Source organism: Podarcis cretensis (assembly GCF_951804945.1).
Source record: "Podarcis cretensis genome assembly, chromosome: 2".
NCBI lineage: Eukaryota > Metazoa > Chordata > Lepidosauria > Squamata > Lacertidae > Podarcis > Podarcis cretensis.
The window spans coordinates 48,926,587-48,953,702 of NC_137171.1; the positions used below are offsets into that span (position 1 = coordinate 48,926,587).

The following is a 27,116-nucleotide window of genomic DNA, read 5'->3' on the forward strand; positions in this document are numbered from 1 at the left end:
TGGGTTTGAAATTTTGGGAGAGGGGAAACTGCGGCACTGGGGAGTGGGCAGGCTGGTGAGGCCCTCTAGATTTAGAGGCCCTATGCTTCAGCCTACTTAACCTATACATAAATCTGAAACTGAGTTGCACCCATGTGATCTATGATAGTCTTGGCAGCCTTAGGAGTAAAACAACAGAGTCTCTGATATTTTCTGCCTTCCACCAATGCAGTGAAGATGACACTTCATGCAGTTCACATGTTGAAAAGGTATTCCTCACATTTCAGTGGTATATTAGGCAGACACTAACTCACCTCACATACCACAGAACCAATAAATCACACATTTCAAGCAATTTTGAATTCTAAACATGTTCACATGGAGAAACTAACAGGGAAAACGTCTACCACTTGGCTGCCAATTTCCCCTTTTTAGTGCCTTTCCACAGAAAACCACATTCTAAAATGAGATACAAACAAGAAGCTGCCCTCACCTCTTGCAAATCTACTTTATAATTTAATCTAATTGCCTGTTATTTTAGCCATTTTATTAGCATCAGAGTAAATAATCCCATTTTACTTTCAAATGTTTCTCCTCTTCTTCTTCTTTTTTAAAAAATGTCAACCAGCAGGGATAATTAGCCTACAAATGATTATGTTGGGAATACATTTTCAATAGCTCATTCAAGTGGGCAATTGTGAACATGTTACCTTCCTGCTGAAAAAGCGGCACAGAACGTTCAATATTTAACTTGTTAATTTCACCTGATATACTCAGAAAAAACAAGAAGGTAGCAAAAGACCTAGCTGTTAAAATTACACCATTCTAGATGTCTTTCATTCCTAATGAGGCATTAAAAAAAAATCTGTAACCACCACACTTAAAATAAAATGCAAAACTATGCTATAAAGAACTTGGGAGACTGAAAGGCAAAACAACAGTCCCAATCCCAAACTTTGATAATTTTCTATCCAAATACTTGAACTTCAGTAGCTCATATTGAAATTTATACCCATACTCTGAGCCACCATTTTGAATCTGGCGCTGGTTGGTGGGCCTCAGTGTTTTAGTCTTTTAAAAAACTGCCCTTCTGAAGGCTGCCCATCCCAAGCAATTTAATTTATATTGCCAACTCTTTTTTGTTCATGAAATTCTTGAAAATATGGCTTACAGTTCTGTCACATCTTTGGGGACACCTTTAGGCAGGAAACGCAACCCTTTGTTACTGCAGCGAACTACTGAATCCACACAAGTGCATTGTTCTGGACAACGGGGAGAAAAATGACAGCTGCTTTCAGTATTACCTATGAAGAGAGAGAGAAAAGTGCAAAAAGGTAAGGTCAGAAAGAGATGACAGGAACCTGAGATCATTCACTTCTAAAATAACAGCTCACCTCTTATAAAACTGTGATATCTACAGGGCCGTCTTAAGCATATCTGGCACCATGGTGCAAGGATCCCCCTGGAGCCCCCCACCCCCACGTTTCCCTCCGGGTGGGCAGCAACTAGAAGGCGGCTTCTCCAGCAGGGAGGAGGCTCCGGGCGTGGCATGGCATGGCAGAGGTGGGCAAGGGCGGCAAGCTGCTGCCAGGAGGTGCCACATCCAGCCTCCGCCTCTTCCCTGGTGCCCTCCAGAACTTGGTGCCGTGGCGCCCTGCACCACTAGCCTCTATGGCTAAGATGTTCCTGGATATCTCGCTAGTAATCATAAATAACTGAGTAAAATTTTAAGTGTCTTCTGAACACTATATGGGGAATAAATGCAAGCTTGCTCAGGCAACATTTCATGCCAAGTGCAGTTTTCTATCTTTCTTCTTCCATAAGCAGATGCCTATGCTGGATCAAAAGTCCTTCTGTGCCTATAAGGGCACAAGTTGGATTCACCCTTAGTTACATTGCTGAGGCCTGGTTCACACACACATTTTTGTCACTCTATTTGTCTATTTAATTACTGTATTCTTCATGATTGGCAGCTAAATGTGTGACTTTGAAAAAAGCATTTAATGTGATGTGAGATATGTCAGTTTTCATTTCTTAGTACAGAAAGTATTGATCTGATGTGTAGAGAACTTTCCTATTCCAATTAGTTCAAAAGGGTTCTAGAAGGTTTTTTCTCTTTGTGAAAGAAGGTTTATTTCTATGTGAGAGAAACAGGAAGAAGGTTTCTGATGTTTGGGCTATTTTTCTGGGAAGCTGCATACAGCTGGTTTAAACTGGTTTTGTTATCCTTTCTGTCAAGGTCAAGTTGACAATAATATTAAGATCAGGAGGAGTCTGGGTCTCACTCACTTTCTGTTTTCTGTCTGTTTTAGTGTTCTATATTTGTATGCTGTAGTGACAGGGTTTAGTCTTATAAGTCTGTAAGTTTTATTGTTTTTTGCTGCAACTGGATTTTTATGGACTGTGCCAATCCTGAATGTACTGGATTTGTGACCATTTATGCTCATTTGCCTTCAGTACCAATAAAGCTCTGCTGAATGGAATACAATTGCCTCTGGTCTGTTTTTTTAGAAACTCTGCTACATGTTTAAGTTTTTTCCTCCTCCGGTACTGGACGACAAGATAACATGAAAATTCTATTTGTGGTGGACTATTTGATGATACAATATATTGATGAATATGCAGCTATGAACCAATCTAAAATAACTGTCTTTCCTGTATATTATTTTGGTGAAAACTAAGTGCTTTACAATATCATGTGCAGCTTGGTATGGATAATATTTATTTGTTAAAGAGAAGACTCTGAGTATATCACATTCCTTTTAAAAAAAATTATAAGGATTTTTGTTTTTGACAAGTGCAATGAAAAATAAAGGAACAAAATGAGCTAATCATCCACAATAATTAGAGATCCATCTACACATGCATAAAAATATCTAGTATTTCCAACATGGGTTTATAAAACAGAGTTTATAAAACAGATTAAACCTCACAACTAGAGAGCAGGAGGCTAGTGTTACAAAATTAAGCCTTTGAAGTTAAGAACATTAAAGCATGGACTTCTACCCAAACTAGTATGTGGCTTCACAAAGCATCAGGGAAAAAACAAACTGTGGTATCCAAACACATGTCTAGAGATATTTTGTAGCATATATATTCAATTGGGCCTATAAAAATTGGAATGTTCTGTAATTCAAACAAGGTTGTACTGAACATTGTAACAAAAAATATAGCCTCTGGTGATTTTAACTGCTTTTAGGCATGCACATGGGAGACCAAATTCATCAGATTTTTCCTGTCCTCTCAACACTACTAGTACAGAAGTACCTTCTATTTGAACATGAATTTCAAACTTGATAGGATCAGGTACAAGAAATAGCTTACATTATGACTGTAAAACAGATAATTTCCATTGATAAAGTAACATTAATGCAGACAAATGAGGAGTTGTAAATGTTGGTTCCAGATAATCCACTGGGAGGGCCCTAAGGCTCTCCCCTATGCAACAGGATCTAAATTTACCCTTACTAAGCTTCATGAGAATTGGTCTTATTTTTAAGCATTTTTAAAACACCCCCCCCCAAAAAAAAACTCCCACAACTTGAACATTAGGAGTTCCAAAACCTAGAAGTTCTATTTTGGTTATTTCTGTATTGGGAAGTTTTTAATGATTGATGTTTTATTATGTTTTACATATGCTGTAAGCCACCCAGAGTGGCTGGGGAAACCCAGACAGATGGGTGTATTATTATTATTATTATTTCTAGATGCTCAGTTTTAAAGTGCAGATATGTAGTGCCATGAAACATTACTTAAAATTCATACAGGTGTCCAGTTCAAAAGCAGTTATTTCCTTTACTATCAAATAGACTGGGGAAAACTAGTCCATATGAGGATGTAAGTTCAAGAAAAATTCCACCAAGCAATACATTTGAAGGGGAGAGGTAAGAGCATGTTTATCTATTAATGTGAAAAAATGATGTGCCTAAGATGGAAGGATTTTGAATTATATTGCCAAAACCAAATTTCTGGATGCATTAGGCACTGAGATAGCAATGTTCTCCTATTGATAGGTCAGGTCTTTCAAGCTACTTAAGATATAGTTAATAGTACAGACTTCACCACAAACTGCGCCAGGGCCTCGTTATTCTGTTTCTAGAAACTGTTCTTACCGTCACATGTAAAGTCCTGTGTAGCCACATCCTGAATTGGAATTTCCTTCAAGAAAAATGGTTTCTGGCAACGTGGATTTCCACTGACGATCCTCCTCTTCCTTAACCATTTCCCCAACCATGCCAAGTGGCAGTTGCAGTTAAATGGATTAGACAGCAAATTACTGGATGGGAAATGAGGTAAAATGTAGTGACAGTCATTGCAGAAATCAAGGGATGGATAATTCAAAAGCAAATTGGCAGTCAGGCAAATTAAGTCTGTTAACTATCTTACAAAGGAAGCTGTATGTCCAATGGCTGCATTTTCTTTTCAAAAATGAGACACTTGAGCAGGAAGCAACTGTTCATCACTCAATGCGCTTTTGTCTATGCTCTACCACTGTTCTCCTGATCAGACACTGACAAATCACAACCTGCAGGAAAGTAGTCAATCTGTAATATGTTTCAACATGCCACTTACCTGGCTTGTACTAAAGGCCAAACTAAAAATGACATAGAAGATCTGTGAACACGATCTCTTATCAATTTGTTTTTAATTAATCTAAAAAAACAACAGCTACAGTACTGGATCAGTACTGTACTGCTGGGAAAAGGAGACATTCAACCCTTTCCTATGTATTTTCCCACTTTAAATCACCCCCAAAGCTTCTATTTGCCTCATGGTGATAAAATACAGGTAACCTTTAATATGTGTGTTAAAGAATACTTCAATATAGTTTCAATCCAGCTGTTATACGCTAACAGGAATTCAAGCTAACAAATCATGTTAAGAAATATATTGACTGATGGTGTACAAAAGTCTTCCAAATCCTTTTTGGCTAACACAGGGTTTTTTATTAGTAAAATTGGTTGTACACATCATATATCAAAAGCATAACGGAAATGTGCCATCAAGTAAGGTTAAGAGCAGTGAGTAAGAGACATTTTTAAAAAAAACAAAACAAAAACCTCACAGGTGTAATTCCACTACTAGAGTTCAAGCCCGGCAGTATGCAATGCATTAATGCATAAAACTTCAGTGACATTTTTATTGCCAATGGTTGGGAAGGAAGGGATCAGCATACAGCCATACTAAGATCCTGGGATTCTAATAGTTATGTGAAGATAAGCTCAAATACATCACAGGGGGGGGGGGGGAGCATGTGACTGCCAGACTCAACTAAAAAATAAATGTCAACCTGGTCCCTGGATTTCAAATCCCTATACTGGGCCACTTTTATGTGTGATGTTCTGTTGGGTTGTTGTTGTTTTCTGTATATTATGTTGGAAGCCACCAAGAGTGGCTGTGGCAATGCAGTCAGATAGCCAGGGTACAATAAATAATAACTATTATTATTATCCCATCAAGTTAAGCTGAGAAAAAATGATTTTGAACATTCAAGACCCTTTCTTATACTACTAGGTCAGGGGTTGTCAACCTGGTTCCTACCGCCCACTAGTGGGCGTTTCAGGATTCTAGGTTGGCGGTAGGGGGTTTTATGGCACAAGCTGAATCCTCCTTCCATCGAGCACTGGTGGGCAGTAAAGGAATTTTACCATCAAGAAAGATGCATTAGTGGGCGGTAGATAAAAAGGTTGACTACCCCTGTACTAGGCTACAATGGATGTCTTTGAACAACATGAAAGCCAAACTGTGGTTTACAGGGAACATGCAAACATGCAGGCTCCTAGAGAGGCATTCACAGACACTTTGCTCTCCCCTGGTTAATTTTTATTTCTGTGTTGCATTGGGCTAAGCCAAACTTTGGTCATAGCTTGTGCTTAGCAAGGAGAGAGCCTGGGTTTGGACAACTTGCTAAGGTAAATATTGGCTTTGCTCAGCACACAAAGGAGTAAACAGGACCCTTCCAAGAGCCCACACATTTACACAGTCTAGGTAAGCTACATTTTGGCTTAACTTGTTTTGTGAACTACGGTAGGCCAATAGTTCTTTCCAGTTACAAGCCATTTATGAATACAGCAAGTATTTATTTTGAAATATTTCCGTATCATACTTGCATTAAAAAGTGTCGAAGTTGGTTTACAAAACATGCTTGCTACAGTTAGAGGTGTGCCAGTTACGTTGGAATGTGTGAAGTAGTCTTTAAATGATACTTTACTATCAACTTTACTATTAAACTGATATATTTGAATTTAGTCCCACTAGCTCCAATAGGTCATAAATCAATTAAAGATATAAGTAGAACTAGTAACTGAGTTGCATAAAATACAGCTTGACTGACTGCAAAATCTTGGGTAGTATAAATTAGTAGCACAAATTAACCCTTTGGGAAAATGTATCCATTTAAGGTTACATGGATAATGCCTTTTGCAACTTTAATGTTACAGTGTACCTTTCCCCGATTAATGTAAGCTTATTAGATAAATTGATTACTGGATTTACTAATATCTTGGCAAAGCTAAACTCCTTTTCACAGCACAATTTGGATGTCTATAACAGGATAATGATGGCCAATGTCACTGAAAGTATTGGACAGTAAAAGAGCTTCACTGTTTAAAATTATTTTCAATGAAAACAACTGAAAATCATCAAAGGGACAATAATGTGCAGCATTATTAAGGCATTGACTGTGATATTAGAGAACGGACTTACAATTTGCAAACAGTGACAGTTAAAAGGTTACACAATTGGATAATCATATTTTTCTCTCATGAAAGTCACAGAGTCACTCACACAGAGGTAGGGCAGTGAGGCTTCTGGAAAGTTGATTAATATTTCATTTTATTATGGCTTACATAAGAAAAACACAAGTTAACTATTGAAATCCAGGCTGCATACCATTCTGGAAAAAAGTGGTACTCACTTAGCCATATTTTTAGGCAAAACTCAGTGGGTTAGAGCAGAATTAGATTCAGTGATGCCAACCTAACAGTGCAATGAAACCTGGTTTCTCAATGGGGCTTTCAGTGTTTCTTCTTCCTGCTCTAGTTCCCATGAGCCCCAAAATTCTGCTTTGCTGAAGGTCAACCCTCTGGAGCAGATTTTGGGGGCACATGAGGCTGCAGTGGGAGGAGAGGTTGAAGAAGCCTCACGATCAGATGCTTGCTTCAGCTATGCTGTGTATCACCCAATGAACTTAAGAAAAATAAGCTATTTATGATTCAAATATGGAGCAATGTCCAAGCTACACTTTAAAGTGAGTAATGTGCCCTTTTAATTCACATGACACACAAACTATGCATAAATATGGTTGCAGATGGCTTGGTATGAACAAAATGGCATGAGTACCTCAGAAATGAACCAACTGTATCTAACTACTCTAACCTCATGCCTGAAGTAAGCATTTAATTCACCTTGTTAATGATGACTCTGTATATAGCCAAAATGAGAAGCGTAAGGCTGGAATCCTAGCCCTGCTTACCTGGGAATAAGCCCATTTGAATTCAATAGGGACCTACTTCTGAGTAGACATGGTTAGGATTGTGCTGTGATTCTTAAAAAGTACTGTGAGGCGAAAAATAAATAAAACTGATGTTCTGCCAAGTTAAAAACTGGAAAGAAATGTGAGCATTCTTAAGTGGCAATTAAAGTAAAGAATGATGAGGCATACAAATAGAACACTTCAAAGGGCCTTAATGGATGCAGAAAAAGCAAACCAGAACAAAACTTGTAAGATTTGTGGAAGAGAGATTAGTGAGAGGCCTGAAGGATCTAAGTCATGAAATTTAAATTCACATGATGCTAGTAGGAGAACCATTTGTTATACAAGTGTTACTGATGCGTAGGTTTGGCAGGAAACACTTTGTTCCATGTTACAAAACACCCAATGATATTTGGATGAAAGTTGGTACACAAATTTCATCATCATCATCTTTGGCACAACTTATTATAAGGGATTAGCCTTGTAAAAGAATCTGTCACTGCAGTATTCTTGCTCCCCAGCATATAAACATATGCTGAATTCATTCAGTGCCGGCAATAATCTCCTTTGCAATTTATATATCCTGTTTAGGGTCAACAGGAATGTATCAGAATTGGTCCCAGAACAGATATGAAGTCATTGCTTGAGCCTTTACTTTTATTTTTGAGATATACAATGCATTGCTATACATATCTCCTCAGAAGTAAATCCCATTGAGTTCAATGGGGCTTAGTTTCTGGTAAGTAGGTACAGGATTTCAGGATTATGCACCTAGTACAGTAGCTCATGTGTACTGGTTAAGAAACTAAGTGGTAAACCAGAAATTTCAAAACCTGTCTCTCTTAAGTAAGCTGATGCTTCTTGGTCCTAGGCCCCTGTCTGCAACATGGAACAATTATGCTGACCTCCTAATAGCTACAGAGTTATTCTAAGGACCACAAAGATAAAGTAACTGAAGTCCTGAAACATTCTAATGCAGTATACAAATGCTAAGTAATAGTAGTAGTAGTAGTAGTAGTAGTAATAGTAATAGTAATAGTAATAGTAATAGTAATAATAAACCACAACCATAAATCTACTTGAACAGCTGTTGGATAATTTTAAAAATAAAATATATTGATCTTTCTTGCTTTCATGTGATTAAATTAGTTTTATAAGCCAAATCCAACACTTAAAGTGACAAAAAAGTAATACTTACATTGTAGATAAAGAAACAAGTGTATTGAAAGCTCCAGGAGTGATTGTAGTGATGCGATTGTCATACAGAGAAAGTAATCTTACTGAGCTCAATCCTGTGAATGTATCATTGTTCACACAACTGATTATGTTGCTTCTGAGCATCCTGAAATGATTTAAACCTAGAATTAGAATTCCTTTATTGAAAGAGGGCAGTTGAAAGAGACACCATATGTGTAGGCGAGGCAATCAAAAGGCATAATGTGCTAGATAAATATTAGTAGCTCAGTAGTAAAGCAATGCTTTGCCTGGCATCTCCAAACAGAGCTAGACAGACTGTCTTAAACCCTAGAAAGCAGCTGCCAGTCAATGTAGACAGTACTGAGCTAGATGGACCAATGTTCTGACTTGGTGTTAGGCATTTTCCTATGTTTCAAATGTTTCAAAAATTACTGAAATTTGTACATAATCCAGTTATCTCAAACATAAAATAATCACTAAAACCCCTACTTCTTCTCTGGCTCAGATTCAAAACTAAAACAGATAAGAATTTGTCTCTTTCTAACTCTCTCTGACAATCCAATTATATCATTGTGGGTGCCCAAGCACCCACTGTCAGGACTGGTCGTTGTCCTCTTCAGATCACCACACAAACGCTTCTTGTTCTTTTATAACTTTTTATTGCGTATTAACAAACCATCTTATGAATGGTTTTTATCTTTAACTATTATTCCTCAGAGTCACTTATTTTAGATACCTTCTGAGCTCTGCTTCTCCGTGACCAGCCACTCTCAAAATGGCGAACGCGCCGTTCCTTTCGCTTTCCCGCTCTTTTTTCTAACCTCCTCACTAGAGCGGGCTTGTATCTCCCCTCCTCCGAATCTGAACTAGAACTTAACCCTTGCCTTTCCTGTGAACATCCTGTCCTTCCCTGTTGTTCCTGTTGCTCTCTTCTATTAGATTCACTGCTCTCCTCCCTCCCCTTGGGGAAAGCTTTCTCCCTCTGAGAAACTGGAAACTTCTAACTCTAACTCTTCCCTGACACCCACGGTTCCCTGGAGTTGGCTCCTATGGGCGTTAGAGTAGGCAAGGAAGACTTCTCTCCTACTCTCCCACTCCTTAGTTCACTTCAGCAGTGCAGCAGGAAGGGAAGAAATTCAGTAGGGAAGGGAAGTTGTGACAGTTATTTTCTAGGGGGCTGCAGGTTGTTATGGGGATTAAGGAAAGAAATGGGAGTGATCCCCTGGTGTTTGATTTTTATGAGCTTTTCTAATGAAGTTCAGAATTTTTGTTATATTTTCAAAGGGGAGCTGCCCACCACTATTAGTGAAGAGTGCTTCTGTACACACATGGCCAAATTATATATTTGGTGTTATAAAGACAAAAGTCAACTGCAGCCCCTGTTAAAGCCCAGTGTCAGAGATGCAAAAGAAGGCCTTGTCTCTGAGGCACTGGGACTGGGAAGCTGGAGAGCACACATTAAGGCCTTAAAGGAGCCAAAGTCTGCCCACTCAGAAATATAGCTTCAGTTCAAACAAATAATCATTATTAATACAGTTTAAAAATAGTTCTCAGACTTCTGTTATACAGCAGCCTATAAATAGTTAACATAAGTGAATAAAAAAAAATGGCAATGCCTGTAGGTCCAGTGTGTTCATCAAGTGAAATACAGTGAAATATCTGAAACTACAGAGGAGTTTTACATAGCCAGGTAGTGGTTCACCTCTGTGCGATTTAGATTTACAGACAAATTCTGAACTTGTTTCTGATCTAGAGGAATTAGATGTTTCATTGCAATGGTACACAGGACATACAACAATAGTATATACATTCTGCCTCTAATGTAGTTTTAAAAACAATATTTATCTAAAAAGATAGTTCGGAACACTGTTGTTTATCATTATTCATTAGGGGGCTATGATGCTTCTACAACCACATTCCATACAGCAAACCAAACAGCAACAGCTAGCTGAAGGGGAAAAATGCAGCTCAAAGTAGAAAAGGATTTCTGAGCAGTTTCAGTGCTGGGAAAATGTGGTATATGCACCAACCCTTACATTGTGATAGGTCTTCAAAACAAGATAACTGCCCTTTGACACTAGGAAATGGAATGCTTGCTCTAGAACATTAGAAATGTCTTGTTCTTATAGGGCAAGGAATTATTAAGACAAGTAGCACAGGTTTGTTAGACAGCTACAGTGCAACCCTGGTTCTCAAATGGCTTAGTTGTTTGATGAACAAATCGGCTCCTGAACGCCAAAAACCCAGAAGTAAGTGTTCCAGTTTTCAAACTTTTTTGAAAGCCAAATGTGTGATGTGGCTGTCGGCTATTGTTTCCGGGGCACCTGCGCCAATCGGAAGCCACGCCTAGGTTTGCAAACATTTCGGAAGTTGAACGGACTTCTGGAACGGATTACATTTGAGAATCCAGGTACTACTGTATTCAGTACTGTCAGAGAGACTTAAATTACCCACCCAAAGATTACAGAGGAGCTACTAACAGATTAGATTAGGGATTTAGCACAGATCTATGCATATGCAAAGTATTAAATATTAAGTCATGTTCCCAAAATGGCTGCTGTCAAAACCAGGAGCACTGATTTACTGCATCAGTGATTCACAGTATAAGTGATCAATCAGCCAATAGATAACAGTTGTTTCTTTCCTCTTAAATAATATTGCCTATTGCTTTCCCCACCAAAATAAAAAACGTTTTATACTTACAGCGTCTTGAGCCCTGTGAGACCTCTAAACATTCGCCCATGCACAGATTCCAGCTGATTCCCTGTCAACATCAGTTCCTGAACCCCTGCTGCCCCATCAAAAGTGCCTTCACGAATCTCTTTGATCTTGTTGTTACTCAGGTTTCTGAAAGTGGAAACAAATTAGATAGGCAATATTATTTAAGAAGGCTACATGCTTTCTATAATACAAATACAGACATGCTTGTACGGGACAGTGAAAGGAGAAAACAATCGGTATAACATATATTAAAAGGATAGAAGTCGAGGTATTTCCTGCTGTCAAAGCTGCCCTCATTTTCAACTTTTATCACACCTCCCATTATTTCAAAGGTATGCATGACATGAAATCAAGGGACTAGCACACAGTTCCTGGATATGTTTACCAGCATATCTGCCTTTAATTACAGGGCATCACCAACTGGTGACATTGTGCTGGCATAGCAGCCAAGGTTGCTTCCATCCTAAGAATCTGTTTTTCTCTGCAGGTTATAAGCCTTTACGTTCAATATATATACTATCGCACAGGAACACCTGAGGTTTGACTGCAGGTAGAAAATCCAGGAAACCCTGCAATATTAAACACCAAATTCATCAACTATTTCCATTAATTAAGCTTAGAATTTTTATTTTTATTTTACATGGCAGCTGCAAGTTTTTCCAGTTGACAGGTTTCTTGTCTTTTCACCCTGAACCAAGTCAGCATGCATTTCCTGATTAGTAAATCCTGGTATAGAAAATATAATGCCATCAAGGTTAAGGGAGAACCTTGTAGTGCTTTCTGGTAGACTAGCTGCAAGCAAGTAATAAAAATTTTACATTGCCACACTAAGAAACAAGAACCAGAAAATTCCCAAACCCTGCTTGGCAGGGGGTTGGACTTGATGGCCCTTGTGGTCTCTTCCAACTCTATGATTCTATGATTCTAAGTGTTGTACACAAAATGGTAAAATGCAGAACAGACCTGGTTCACTGAATTACAGTCCTAAAAGATGTGAGGTGAGGTAGAGAAGGAAATATGGAAAAAGGAACAAACCAAAATGGAGGAGAGGGGCTTATGTGACAATAGGTGAGAGAGGAAATGTATTTAAGCCGCTGCTTAAAGATGGACATACACCAGCCAGCCATAAAACTCAGTTTTACTTATAAGAAACAACAATTGCAAATAATTCATTGCGAACATGCCAGCAGCACAGATCAGGCTTGTATGTGATGAGAAGTCTATAATTTGTAATAGTTATTATTGGGTGAAAGTAATTTTGAAGGCTGGGGTTAGGCTTTGTATGAGTAACTGGTAGCCTGGTTTCTGTCTACTGAACAGCAGAGACAGCCTGGCTGCACAGCTTGTGACCCATCACCCCTCTTGCAGTCTGAGTCAATAAGTCAAGGAAGCAGCGGCAACAATAAAGCACAAAAATAACCACAATAATATGAGTTGCTTCCCCCCACCACGTCTCTTAAAGCAGCTTCATGCCTTTTTACTTCTATCCATACTATAGAGATTAGAGTTTATGTTTAATGTCAGAGACAGCTTAGAAACAATATTATGACAGATGCATTTCATCTGGTACTGAGCTGTTGTCTGATGAAAAATTTAGTTAAGCATCTCTTTTAAATCTTCAGATAATGCAAGGGCTCTTTTTGCTGCTATCATGTATTCTTGTCTAATGATCAGTGCCACTTAGAGCCACTATTCTCCTTACATTTAACAGACACAGGCACATGCTTGTGAAATTTATTTATATGGGCAAATATACAGTAAAAAAAACCAAGTACATAGGTTAATTGTATCTCTGAGGAGGCTGCACAATAGTGAGCCTCAAATTGGCAGAGTATCTGTACCTTGTTCAGATACCGATTTGTGTATAGTAATGATCATGTCACACTTGTCTATGCTTTTACAAGCAGTATGAATAATGAGAACATTCCCATACCTGTAAAATCTCAGAGGAGGAACAACCTTGACTTTATGCATGCTTTCAGGTTACGTGACTCAAGTTGGCTAATTAAGATACCTGTTTTTTCTTTCTAGATAGTATTTTTCCAACCCAATCTATCCTTTTAAATATTCATTTTTTATTCTAGTTAAAAAACACACACATAATGGCCTGGATCCAAAAAACTTTGAGAGAAAAGTGTACAGTACATATGGTATGCCGTGGACTCCTCCACAAGCAACAGCAGTACAGCATTGCAATGGCCTGGTTAACATGTAACACTAAACCACAATTTAGTTCTGCATGGATGTGCCAAAACAACCCCAAATGAGGTGTCAGGATGCATGCATTGCCCCTCCACCCTTCTTCTACTGTGCAAAGGTTGCAAGGTTTTTAGCTGGGACAATTAGAATAAGACCCACTATTTGACTACTGATTCAAAATCCTAAAATGTATTTTATATAATTGACTTTTTATTTCTGTTCTTTGTATATCGTATCGTTGTTTCATTGCTATGGCCAATGGCTGATGCAAATAAAGATTCATTCATTCATTCTTCTACTGTGCAGCCAAGAGGAAGGAGCTTAATTTTACTTTTACTGCTTAGCATTAATTTCAAGCTAAAAATTTGGGTTTGAAAAAATTTTGGTCACTTTCCTAAGGCAACTTCAGGCTACGGTTTATGAAACTGCCTCATTAAATTACCCACTATTATGAATCAGGATTCCTTGTTTGAACATAACACTAAGCTGTGATGTATAGCATAAGTGAAATTAAACTTGTCAAAAGTCCTGGCCTAGTGGGAGGCTCATGCACATAGTGCTAAATCATTATTTAGTGTTACATGCAAAAGCAGTAAATGTGACAGAGGTTGTGTACAGGAGAATTCTACTGAGTCACGTTTAGGAAAAAAATGTGTAAAGTATTGTGCAAGAACTTTCACAAATATAGCTTCTCTAGATTAGGGGTGTTTTAAAATGGAAAGCTCTTCCACAAGATGGGAAGCCACCCTGCTATGTGGGGAAGAGACTTTCTACAAGAAAGAACTGGAACTGGAATGCCAAAAGCTGATAAATATAGGATTCAGCATTTAGTGGATGGCTTCCACATGAAACAAATGAAAGTTTCTTGTAGCTGCCAAAGGCTGAGATGATATACCCTTACTTGATGCAAGACATGTTCAGGTGATTAACATTATGGATCAGGTTTGAAATGCCTAATCCAAATTACAATAAATAGCTTCACACAGATGCACGTGTTTCATGGCAGGTAACATAATAATGTGCAAAATGTATTTTGTGAATTGACACTAAACTCCCAAGTTCTGCCACCATTTTACGTAACAGTGACACGGGAGAGATCCCCCCATCCGCCAGCTCATGAAATATTTTCCACAAGCAAGCACTCAGCATGCTAGTATTATATTCAGATATTCTTTTCCTCCTAAGCCTTGCAGTTCACATTCATTAGAGGCAAGCATCTAATGGCTTTTCAGTATTCATGATGAGCTATCATGTAAATTTGTACCAAGGGACTTCTTAAAAGCAGGCACAGTTGACCCTGAAATCAATTGTGTCAATGAATCCTTTGGGTCCACTTAAGCACATGACTTATTGACAGAACAGACAAAGGCTCCAAGTGAATGCTGCCCCATATATACTGTTATGGCATACCAATAATGCATTTTAAGTTGTCTTATTATCTAGGTATTGCTTTGCCTCCTTTGATACAGTGGACAGAGAGAAAATGGGGAAAGCTGGAGAGATTTAATGTTTAGAGATATTACCATATTAAAGCTTTAAAGTATAACAGATTTTACTTCCGGCACAGTGTAAGTGCCAAAAAATGGATACAGAGGTATCAAGAAGACCGTCGTATCATTTTCAGCATAAAAGTTGACATCTTCAGACTGGTGTAGGTAAATCAATTTAAGTGAACTGAAACTTGAAAAATTTCCTTAACAGTAGTGCCTTATTTCCAGGTGCTCTCCCACAATCTTTTCTTGCTCCTACCACACTATGGGGAAGGGCTGTAGTTCAGAGGTAGAGCATCTGCTTTGTACTCAGAAGGTCCCAGGTTCAATCAGCAGCATCTCCAGATACAGCTGGGAGAGAAGCTTGCTTGAAGCTCAGGAGAACTTCAGCTAGTCATTACAGACAACGCTGCACTAGATGGAGCCAATGGTCTGACTCAGTATAAGGTAGCTTCCTATGTTCCTATCTTAGAACGCATGCAGAAGCCAGTGCAAGGATTCAGCTAGCACAACAAGGATTCACCTGCCTCCCCAATACCTCCCCCAAATCTGCCCTGGAGAGTTCGGGAAGCCCCCAGAACACATGGGGGAAGGAGAGGAGAGACTGTTCTGTCTGACAAGCAGTGCTGGTGCTGATGCAACGGCCATAATACAATGGTACCTCGGGTTAAGTACTTAATTCGTTCCGGAGGTCCATTCTTAACCTGAAACTGTTCTTAACCTGAAGCACCACTTTAGCTAATGGGGCCTCCTGCTGCTGCCGCGCCACCGGAACATAATTTCTGTTCTCATCCTGAAGCAAAGTTCTTAACCCGAGATAATATTTCTGGGTTAGCAGAGTCTGTAGTCTGTAACCTGAAGCGTATGTAACCTGAAGCGTATGTAACCCGAGGTATCACTGTATCAGATGATACAGAAGTCCATCATCTGTTCTGGGCCTACCACTACTGTCACTTTCGCATGCAAGTAATAGTCCTACTGTAATACTATACGTACAATTAACAAGGATAATTCTAGAATGAGAATAGGTGATTGGATCCTGGTTGCCTATTCCAACCTGTTAACTGACAGTGGTCAAATTATGGCATAGCATGAAAGTGCAGGCTCCCGCAGAGATTACTGCCATTTTTGCTTCTCCTCTGGTCCTGCTGCTTCTGCTGCTGCGATGCATATAATGGTTATATAATAATTTTTAAAAGTAACTCTTAGCAAAAGTTACTGTCGTGAATTATTCACTAACTCCCATGTGGAGAAGACAATTGTTCTTACCCATTTTATGGATGGGGTATTTCTCTGTTTGCTTTTGAAATAATCTGTGAGCATCATAGTGAAAGAGAAGTAAGTAAATAAGTTGTGTGACTAATAAACCATTTAATTTGGTTAATTTAATTTAATTTGGTTGGAAAGGTGAGTACACGGAGAAAGAGGAGTTTGATACACTAGAGGCATTTTGGATAAACATGAAATTATTATAAATCTTTGTTGAAGTGCTTTTGGGCTTAACACTATTTCACAAAATTGAATTAGTTTCAGAATTCCAATGAGCAGGAGCTGGCAAGAGCAACCCTGATTCATGATTTTTAGGAAATAGTCATGTGCACAAGGAAATGGTTTCTAATTTAAGTCTGTCTTTAATACTGCAATATGGAGCACAATATAACCTATTTCTCATGGGGCAAAAAAGCATACAGGTAAGGGAGAGCTTAAAAATGTAATTAAAAAAACTTGAGAGCTTTCTGCTTGGAGGCATCTATGGTGTATCTTAATGAGACTGTTTTATGATGAACTGCAAGGCACTATTACCTCTTGCTGCCAGAATACAGGCATCTGAACTGCACCTGTACTCTTCAATTCTTATCCTCTGCCAAGAGTAGGACACAGATAATTTATTGCTTCATAAAACATAAAATGCTAAATAGGAACATGGCTATTCCACACCATATTTATTGAAAAGCAATGTGGCTCTGTCCAACTGTCCCTACTCCTTAAAAATCAAAATGCAAAGAAAGGACAGTTGCAGTTCCAGATTAATAAAATCTCATGTGAAATTAAGTGAAAAAAAGAAAATAAAAGTATATGTATATTTTTAAACTAACCACAACATTCAAAAGTTTGTCAGTTTATCCTGATATATTTTCTACTTTAGGTTTCTGGGCTCTAAATTAGAGTGATTTTATGGCAGTTTTACAAAGCTATATAAATTCTTCCATTGTTTTTGTGAACCAAGATCTACAAAGCTCAAGCTGACACACACTAGCTGGACTAGAACTGAGAAAAGCGATCCAAGCCACCCTTGGAACTTGGAACCTTTGCATAGCCTGGAATGAATAGTGAGCACCAGATGTTTCACTATTTGTGGACATGGGAAAAGGGGAAAAGAGACATCAATACATAAATATAACCTCTATGTTTTCCTTTAACTTTGACCCTGGGCATCAGGTACAGGCAATTTAGTATTAGCACATTATTAATTCATTTCAGATGTGACTGTAGCCTTGCAAGCTCAACAGCAAGGTCAGACAAGAACCAACTTGCTATACCATAGAATTTAACATAACTTTTAAAACATATACCAAGTTTGATTTGAGTACCGGTAATACCTTTCTCAAGGATACAAATATTCTGCACAACCCATGATGCAAAATAATGACTGCATCACAAATCAAAACTTACCTCCACAGGGGTAATGTAAATATATGCTTTACTCTTGGTGGTACAAGTATTCTTTTTGCCATGAGAAAATTTAAATGAGAAACTATCAGCAGCTGCCCAATTGGTGTGCTATCCACAAAGTGAACATATGCCATATTTTAGGCCGTTCTGCACCTAAAACAATTATGTACAGGCCAAGTCTAAAGCTTCCTTGTTAAAACTATATGCCATCATTTTAAGTCAGTTTTGGGATGACATTGAGACAGAAAGACCAGATAGAAATGATTTTAATAAATGAAAGAACAATGCTTTTTATTATGATTATGTAGTTCAACAGTTTGCTTCCATCTGGTTCAGCAGCAAAATACCTGTTGAAGCAGCAAGCCTTCTTTATGTAGCATCACTTTGAGCAGCCAGATCCTCCTTTGAATGCTTACCAAAGCACACTGGGCTCAACAGGGCTTTGTAAAAATAAAGGATCCCTGACAGTTAAGTCCAGTCACAGATGACTCTGGGGTTGCGGCGCTCATCTTGCTTTACAGGCCGAGGGAGCCAATGTTTGTCCGCAGATAGTTTTTCCAGGTCATGTGGCTAGCATGACTAAGCTGCTTCTGGCGAAACCAGAGCAGCGCACGGAAACACCATTTACCTTCCCGCCGGGGCGGTACCTATTTATCTACTTGCACTTTGATGTGTTTTCGAACTGCTAGGTTGGCAGGAGCTGGGACCGAGCAACGGGAGCTCACCCTGTCACGGGGATTCGAACTGCCGACCTTCCGATTGGCAAGCCCAAAGCTCAGCAGTTTACACCACAGTGCTACCTGCGTCCTGTATGCTTACCAAAGCACACTGGGCTCAACTGGGCTTACTCCCTAGTAAATGTGCTAAGGCTTCCTGCCTAAATCATTGTAGGTATTAACACATTGGTATTAAAAATAAAAAAGTGATTAACTTACATCTTCCTTAGGCTTGGGAGTTTCTTGAATATTCCAGTAGCTTCCAGTACAGAAATGTCATTATCATGTAAACGCCTTATGAAAAACAACAATAAAAGCATATAAAACACATTAGGCCTCAGATGAACCTACATGTTATGTAAATTTGTCACACATATATTAATTGCAAAGAGCTATCGTCAGTGTGAGGTAGTGGTTAAGATGCTCAATTAGTGCTGGGGAGGTCCAGATGCAAAATCCCACATAGCTCATGGGATAACCTTAACTCTGTCCTCTCTCTCAGTATATGTTACTTCACAGCGTTATTGTGAGAATAAAATGGTGTAGAAGGGACATATAAACTGCCTTGAGCTTCTTGGAGGAAAGGCAGAATATAAATGCTACTGTAAACTGCATTTTAACAACCTCTGAAAATTATGGTGTGCAGTAAGGTAAAGGTAAAGGGACCCCTGACCATTAGGTTCAGTCACGAACGACTCTGAGGTTGCAGCGCTCATCTCGCTTTATTGGCTGAGGGAGCCGACATATAGCTTCCGGGTCATGTGGCCAGCATGACTAAGCCGCTTCTGGCGAACCAGAGCAGGGCATGGAAACGCCGTTTACCTTCCCACCGGAGCGATACCTATTTATCTGCTTGCACTTTGACGTGCTTTCGAACTGCTAGGTTGGCAGGAGCAGGGACCGAGCAACAGGAGCTCACCCCATCACGGGGATTCGAACTTCTGACCTTCTGATCGGCAAGTCCTAGGCACTGTGGTTTAACCCACAGTGCCACCCACATCCCATGGTGTGCAGTAAGTTTGTATAAATAAATATAACAAAAATAAATAAAAATGCAAAAGCATGATAAAGTGTGTATTTGAACACTTTAACTGAATTTAACGTACGTTTAACTTAAAACATAAACTGCCGTATTTGATACACATTAAATGTTCTAATGCAGGCATAGGCAAACTCGGCTCTTCAGATGTTCTGGGACTACAATTCCCATCATCCCTAGCTAACAGGACCAGTGGTCAAGGATGATGGGAGTTGTAGTCCCAAAACATCTGGCGGGCCAAGTTTGCCTATGGCTGTTCTAATACATAAAGCTGTATTAGACAGATTTTCATTTCCTCCAAAGTAGTACCACTAAATATCAGGCCACAATATGGCAATTGCATTACAAGATCCACACATTATAGTTTGATAACTCTGAAAATATATAAGCTCAGCTAGCAAAGCAGGAAGGAACATGAAATATTTTCATAATTGAACATTATATATTTTTTTTACAAAAGTGCCAGACTTACAGGTCTGTGGTATATTCTGGAAGGTGACTAGGAAGTCGAGTGAGCTTTTGATTAGAACAGTCTACAATTGTTCCCTCGCAGCGGCACTTTTCAGGACAGACAAGGTCCATGAAGCACTCCCCACTGAACTTACTCCTGTAGTCTTCTGAACCTGTAAAATAGAAGTATTTCCTGGTAAATAGCTAGTTATAAAATAACTGTCAGAAGTAAGAGTTGGAGAAGAGAGAATTTCTATTTACTTAGGGAAGTCCATAAGAATCAGTCCAGACTATGCTTGAAATGGTTTGCATAATTCACTCCAATGTAGTTCCAGAAATCAGGGACTACCTTGTCTCTCAGAGGACTATTCCAGTATCTTTTCAGCGTTTGGAAAGTATTTGTTGTGGTATTAATATCCATCATTCTATACCAAATAGCATGTTAGAACAAATACTGACGGAAATATAAGGCATTCAATCCACTTAGAAACAGCATATATGTTTAAAACTAACTAGTTTGCTTTGCAAGGATAAATATTTTAACAGACAACACTGCAGTTGAAAGTAACATGACTTGCAAACGTTTTTACTTTAATCATGATTGGTACTGTGTATATTTAGAAAGAATTGCCTACTTCAGCCTGATATTGTACTACAACTCAGACCCCCTTTGACTAGTTTTAATGAAATGCCTTTTTATTTAGTCTCAGCAAATCAATCTTTTCAGCTTTTATTTTCTTTTTTGAAATATTACTTGGAGGTTTAAATGTGATCCTTGTGCTTATGGCAGCCAAAATATTAATGGATATGCAATCAAAGAGTTGGCAGCACAGATCCAATCATGCAATATTTGCCCACTCACTTCATAGTTAATTATGGAAACAACTAAATATTTCTCTGAAATAATTTTTGATGTCCAACCATCCTAACAAACCTAATTATTCTTAACTTTCCCAGGACTCTAAAAGCCAGTTGCAATTGGAACACTGATTTCCCAGTGTCAAATTCATTTATCTGAAAACAATAACTTTACATAAGAATAATTTTGGGGAGGGAAAGTATTGGAAGGGATAATGGGCGCCAGATCTAGGGGGCCCTGGGTGCCAGGGCACCCACAACACAGGGCTCCAATGCAACTTCTGGTAGAAACTGTGAAGGAGTGAAGACCAGAAGTCCCCACCTTGGTAATACTAGAGAGCCAGGCTGGAGCCATTTTATAAGCTGAAAGCCATCTTAGAAAGCAAACTAAAAGCTAAAAAGACATTTCTCTCTCCTCTGCTTGCCCCTGCTTGCAAAAAATAATATTTTTTGCAACACAGCGAGTTTGCAAGAGGATGCGGTCAGGGGATTTGTCTGTTTGCCCAGGATGTCTAGCTCACCACAAAGTTCTAAAAGCAGACTTAGGCCTGAACCTGTTAAAACCACAGACCCCTTTCCTGATAAACAGGGGGGGCCAGAGCATTTCCTGGAAACAGCAATTAGGTCAAATAATTTTTAAGCTCGCAGCGCCACCTAGTGTATAATGCAGCTTGGAACCGAACGAGGCAAAAACCAATTTTCATTGGTTGAGCTTTTAATGAATATGCATAAAGGGGAATGTTTAAGGGGTGGGTCAAGGGGCTGAACTGTTGCTTTGCCTTAGGGCATAAAAGTTGTCTGCATCTGACTGACGGGGGGCATTCTCTCATTTCTTCCTGAATGCACCCCTTTTTGTATTTTGTCTGACAAAATTCAAACTGAATAAAAGACTTTTTTAAAGAAATATTGCTGCCTGGATTTTTCCATTCTGGTCTGTATTCTGAAGTCCCCAACATTTCTGGTGCCCAAGGTGACTCGGATAGGGACCTTAAGTCCTCAAAAAGATCAGAAGGCAGCTCCCTTGTCCTTTTCTAGGCAGGGCACAGGGGAGGGGGCAACCGGCCGCTTGCTCCTGGCGCCACCGAGGCTTTTCTTCGGAGGAGGGCGAAGCCAATTTGACCCTTCTGCTGGATCCTGTGAGAGGAGACAACGGATTGAAGGACCGAGGTTGACAGGACAGGGCAGGAGGAACCAGCCGGCTGGGGTGAGTACATGGCAAAGGGCCCTGAGGACAGAGGAAGGCAAACCCCCTTGTAATTAAGGGGAAGGGACATCCTGATCACATGTCCAGCGTGCTTGGTGGCAGTAAGGGAAGGATTGGCCCCTGATACCCACCCACGCTTAAGAATTTAAAAGTATTAGGAAGAAGGAAACGGGGCAGAGGGAACTGGTGTGTTTTGTATGTTGTATGTCAGATACTCCAGTGCATGAATTGTGAATGAGCGGTCAGGGCTTAGCGTCCCTTTGGCCAAGCGAGTGCAGGGTTGTGCATTTCCTAGTAGGGCGACCTCACCTAGGTCACAACCTGAAGTGTGTGGAGAGTGGAAGGAATTTTGAAACCCGGTTAGGAGCGGAGTATCTGAAAAATGGGGTCTGAAGCAAGCCAATGTAGTCTTTTTGAATGCTTTTGATTTGGCCCAAATTACTTACAATCAGAGAGAGGAGGCCTCAAAGGAATAACCACCCCCAAGCTTTTCTGATGCCTACTCTTCAGTCAGCAGGCATCAAATCTTTCAGAAACATAGCGGCCCTAGTTGGGGCAGGGCAGCAAGGAGTATCTCTTTTGAGGCTGAGGACCTACTTAGAGAAGAGTTTCAGACTCAGATTCAGCTTTGGGAGCGATGGAGGGGATCGCTCGAGAGATCCCTTAGGTTATTCAAGTTGGTATATTGCACTAGAATGCATACAAACCTTTCAGATCTCTGGACCTCAATGAAGGCAAGAGTTCAGCTAGGCAAAGCTGGAGGACTCTCTCCTGAGTTGTGGCTTGGGTAGCAAGGCAAGCCTCCTAGTTTCTCCAAAGCCCATCACTGAACTGGGAAGCACATGAGCCTCGCAGACCTCCAACAGTTTTGATCCCTATAGTAACTACAGCTTGACCAGGGAGGCCAACCTAAATCCCAGAACTTAGCTAGGGAATAGCTGGGTAGCTCTGTGACCAGCAGCAGTTTGGAACACATCAGGGAAACCACCAGCAGCCCCCTAGCTTCTCTGATGACCAGTGAGAGGTGGTCTATGGCTAGGAATTACGAAATGCTTTCAGACCTATAGCAGTTACAGTTGAGACAGGGAGGGCAATTTAATTGGTGCCTTTAACCAGGCACCAGCTGGATGGCTCAGAGCTCAGGTGTGTCTCAGAGAACACTGTAACAGACCCCTAGCTTGAGGCTCAGGCAGAGGAGTCTCAAGAGAAGACCTGCATGTCTGTGGCCACCACAGTTGACAAGTTAGTTGCCACAGAAAAGGATGAAGGAAGAGATGAAGAAACAAGCCGGACACCTGAAGCTGACACAGGGTGTGAGCAGCCAGTGGCAGGTGTCTGCTGGGAGAACTACTAGAAGTTAGAAAAAAAAACTGCACAAAACCAAAAGAGGAAGAAGAGCTTTCTCCCTTTAACTTGGATGAGTTTGTGAACATGGGTGAAGCTCTAGAGGTTCACGTGATAATAGAGAACCCCCCCCCCACCCCCTGGCTGAAGAAATATAAGACTGTACAATGCAAAATTATGGCCCTTAGGACTGAAATTAAAGGAACACAGGCAGGAAAATGTCTGTTCCCAGTGCCATGGTGGCCCCCTTGGGAGGACAGGGACAGCCCCATGTCCCCAATGCTCCACCGTTGCCCCACTATGTGGCCCCTGGAGCCGAAGCAATAGGAAAGGGGGGGCTGCCAGACACCCCAGAAGTAGACAAGGCAGAGCCCAGCGACCAGACCCTGGAGGAAATATACCCCAAAGTTAAAGAATTGAGAGAACAGATGGCCAAATACAGGACGACTACCCCTATGTATCGAGAAGCTGCAGAAGCTTATCGCAATGCTCGAACCAAAGCATTGGGGGAGCACCTAAAGCGGTCCAGCTCCACCACAGAGGCAAGAACAGAAGTCCTGACCCCCCCCCTTCGTGTAGTTTGGGACAAGCCGCTCCCTACTCCCCCCTTCACCCTCCAATACGTCCCCTTCACCACCACTGATTTGATGAATTGGAAGACCCACACCCCTGCATTCACTGAAAAACCCCAGGCAATGGTGGACTTGCTGTCCTCCATATTTGCAGCAGCTGAGGGAAGCCTCCAGGACCAAGGTGGAGGAGCTGCAGCACCAGATGGCAGAGCTTTCCTCTCTGGCTGCCAAAAGAGACCCAGGGGAGCTGGGGAGGTTTAAGGAGAAGGTCCGAGCGCTGAGCGGGGAGCAGGAGCAGGAGCAGGCCCACCTGAGGCTACAGGCCGAGCAGCAGAAGGTGGCAGAACTGGAGGCTCAGGTGAAGCACCTGAACACCAAGCACCAAGGAGCACTGGCTGAGCTCCAGGCGGACTTGGCTCGTGCCACGTTGCAGGCTTAAGGAGAAGGAGGGTATAGAGGACCAGCTCCGGGCAGAGATTGCCTCTCTGCAAGTGCAGGTGGCTGTGGCTCAGAGGGAGGCTGCCCAGAGCCTGGCCAAAGGGAAGAAGGAGGGGTACGAAGCAGCCCAGGCGCTGGAAGTTGTCACCAGAGAGCTGGCTGAGGAGAAGCGAGGTAGCCGAGCTGGAGGCTCAAGTGAGGCTGGCAGGGGATCAGAGCCATAAGGACCTGAGTGCAGCTGAGTCCAGCCTCTTTAGCACCAGGGCAGCCCTGAAGGAGAGGGCACCGAAGAATTGCTCCACCTGCTGTGGGAGGCGGGATACAAAGTTTCCCAATAGAAAGGTCAATTGTGCCAAAATAAAATGAAATATTTAGGTTTTAATGTGTCACACCAGCAAAGGACACGGCGACCAGAGAGAAAAGAAGCTATTTGCTGCATGAAGGAACCCACCACCAGAAAACAGCTGCGAGGATTCCTAGGAGCAGCAGGCTTTTGCAGAATTTGTATCCCAGGCTTCAGTATTTTAGCAAAATTGCAGCAGGCACCAGCGCTGAGTATCCCAAATCCAGAAAAGTCTTTTTCCCTGTTTGTGGATGAAGACCAGGGAACAGTAAAGGGAGTGCTGTGCCAGAAATTGGGGAGCTGGCAGCAGCCCGTGGCATATTTATCTGAGCGCCTGACGTCTGCAGAAGAAGGTTTACTGCCATGCATGAGGGCAGTTGTGGCAGTCGCCACCCTACTGGACAAAGCAGACAAATTCACTTTTGGCCAAGACGCGAAGATGAGAAAGTGTCAGATGTTATTGTTGCGCCCACGTTTGAAGTTTCAGGTCACCACCGCCCTCAACCAAGCTACCCTGTTGCCGGTAGGAGAAGGTGAGGAGCAGATGCACGATTGCATTGAGGTTACGGACACAGGACTGGACCAGGAGAAGTGGCCAGAGGAAATTGATTGGCAGACAGAGTGGCCAAGGAAGCAGCCTGGGAACCAGCCCCAGCCTCAGTTATTGGAGCAGTGGTCCCAGAAGGGATCTTAAGCACTGCTGACAAACCAGCCTATACAAAGCAGGAAAGGGACACTGCAGATGCTCAGGAGTTGACATTGTCCAAAGAAGGATGGTACCTTACCCCTGATGATAGGATATAGATCCCAGAGTCCCTTTCCCAGCAGATAATTCAGAGATACCATGAGTCCACCCACATGGGGCCAGATGCCACAACCAAGCAGCTGACATCCTTGATGAACATCAGTGGGCACGTCAAGAAGGAGCAACGCTCCAGGAAGGACCAGACAGCCGTGTTTTTGTGCCCCAGCATCTGGCCAGTGTCATTGTGAAGAATTGCCACGAATCCACCCATTTGGGAGGCCCAGCTGCTAAAGCACACCTTGGGAGAATACTCTACATCCCCAACCTATCTCAACTAACTAACTGCTGCTATATCCAAAAGGTGTGTCGTGTGTGTTTGCTTCCTTTCCAGGTATTTCTTCCAGTCTCGCTGAGCCGGTTCACTAGTTCCAACCGGGTGACAGCGTCTGGCGACCCCCTCATCCCCAACTGCGGTGAAAGTAGCCGAGGTGATCCCCTGGGTACATCACACGCGTCTGAAGAAGTCAGAGGGTGTCTGGACTTGCAAGAGAAATCCTGCTGACCCTCTGAAGCTGATCATCACCTTGTGTCTGACGCTACCGGAGCGCGTTGGGCCACGGGCAACGAGATCCTGCAGCTGATCATCACAAGGACTTTCTCTTTTCTCTATTATGTTCTATATTGATTTGTTCTGTGTCTTATTGCCCTGACCCTACCGAGCCATACCAACCTTATTGGCCTGCTGGCCTCTGCTACGACTGGTTCGTCTTGCCGGTGGTAAGAGATGGCGTGCTCATTGGCTATTGGAAACAGGGGTTTGATGAGGTTGCCGTATTGCAACATCCCACTACCCCATTGTGGCTCCTCTTCCACACCACTGTCCAGCGCACGTGGGTACTGCTCCTACGGGAACTTGCAGAGACGGTCGAAATCTATCGAGTTCTGGACCGCTCTTGCTGTTGTGGGGGGGTAGCCAACTGTCAATCAGGAGGTAGAGCACTGTACCAACCCCATTTAATAGACCAGGTCCTAATCTTAACCCAGGTGTTGCATGGGACGGAACCTATCTTAATGCAAGTGTTGTAGAGGAGGGAGCCTGAATCAGGTGCATTGAAATTGCTGAACAAGTGCCAGTAAATTCTGCAGCCCCACCTGTGGTTGTCGTGGTGGCTCGAGCCTCCCAAAATCCCAGAATACTACCTAAACTGCTGGGCCTGGTAATTCCACACCTAATACCCTTGAATGTGGCAGGGTATTCTTGTGGCTGCATAAGAGTTGCCACCCCAGGATTTCAGCCTCCATACGCCCTGGTCAGAGGCCACGAGGGTGCGCCACCCAGTGGGACCGGCAAGTAGACAGACAGGGCACCTAGTTCCAGAAGAATTGGATGGGAGGGGCACCAGTGGGCAGCGTCCCCAATGTAGAAACTTGCTCTCCAGCAAATCTAGAGGCACCACTAGGACTTTTGGTATTGGGACCAGAACCCCTTGATATAGTCACCCCGTGTGTCAGGCCGTTGCAGAGGTGGATATATTCTTGTGGGTGCAACATCATTTACGTGGAAGAAGGGGCCCCTTTTGGGTATAGTATTTTCCCAGGAAACCACAGGGGTCTCCACCCACCGGGAATAGTTGGAAAGTTGATCCAAGTGGTAGGAGCTTCTGAAATAAGGTG

General features: G+C 41.5%; 1 protein-coding gene across 2 annotated transcripts in view; it reads right to left on the minus strand.

Moving 5' to 3' along the window:
• Positions 1–27,116, minus strand: part of SLIT3 (slit guidance ligand 3) — a 413,892-nt gene that overhangs the window by 79,960 nt on the left and 306,816 nt on the right. For both annotated transcript variants that reach the window (XM_079964761.1, XM_079964760.1), the window contains exons 15-20: positions 19,961–20,111; positions 18,669–18,743; positions 11,354–11,497; positions 8,652–8,795; positions 4,092–4,255; positions 1,151–1,283 (exon numbers count right to left, since the gene is read on the minus strand). In XM_079964761.1, the coding sequence (XP_079820887.1) occupies positions 1,151–1,283; positions 4,092–4,255; positions 8,652–8,795; positions 11,354–11,497; positions 18,669–18,743; positions 19,961–20,111 (811 nt within the window). The remainder of the gene's footprint in view (positions 1–1,150; positions 1,284–4,091; positions 4,256–8,651; positions 8,796–11,353; positions 11,498–18,668; positions 18,744–19,960; positions 20,112–27,116) is intronic.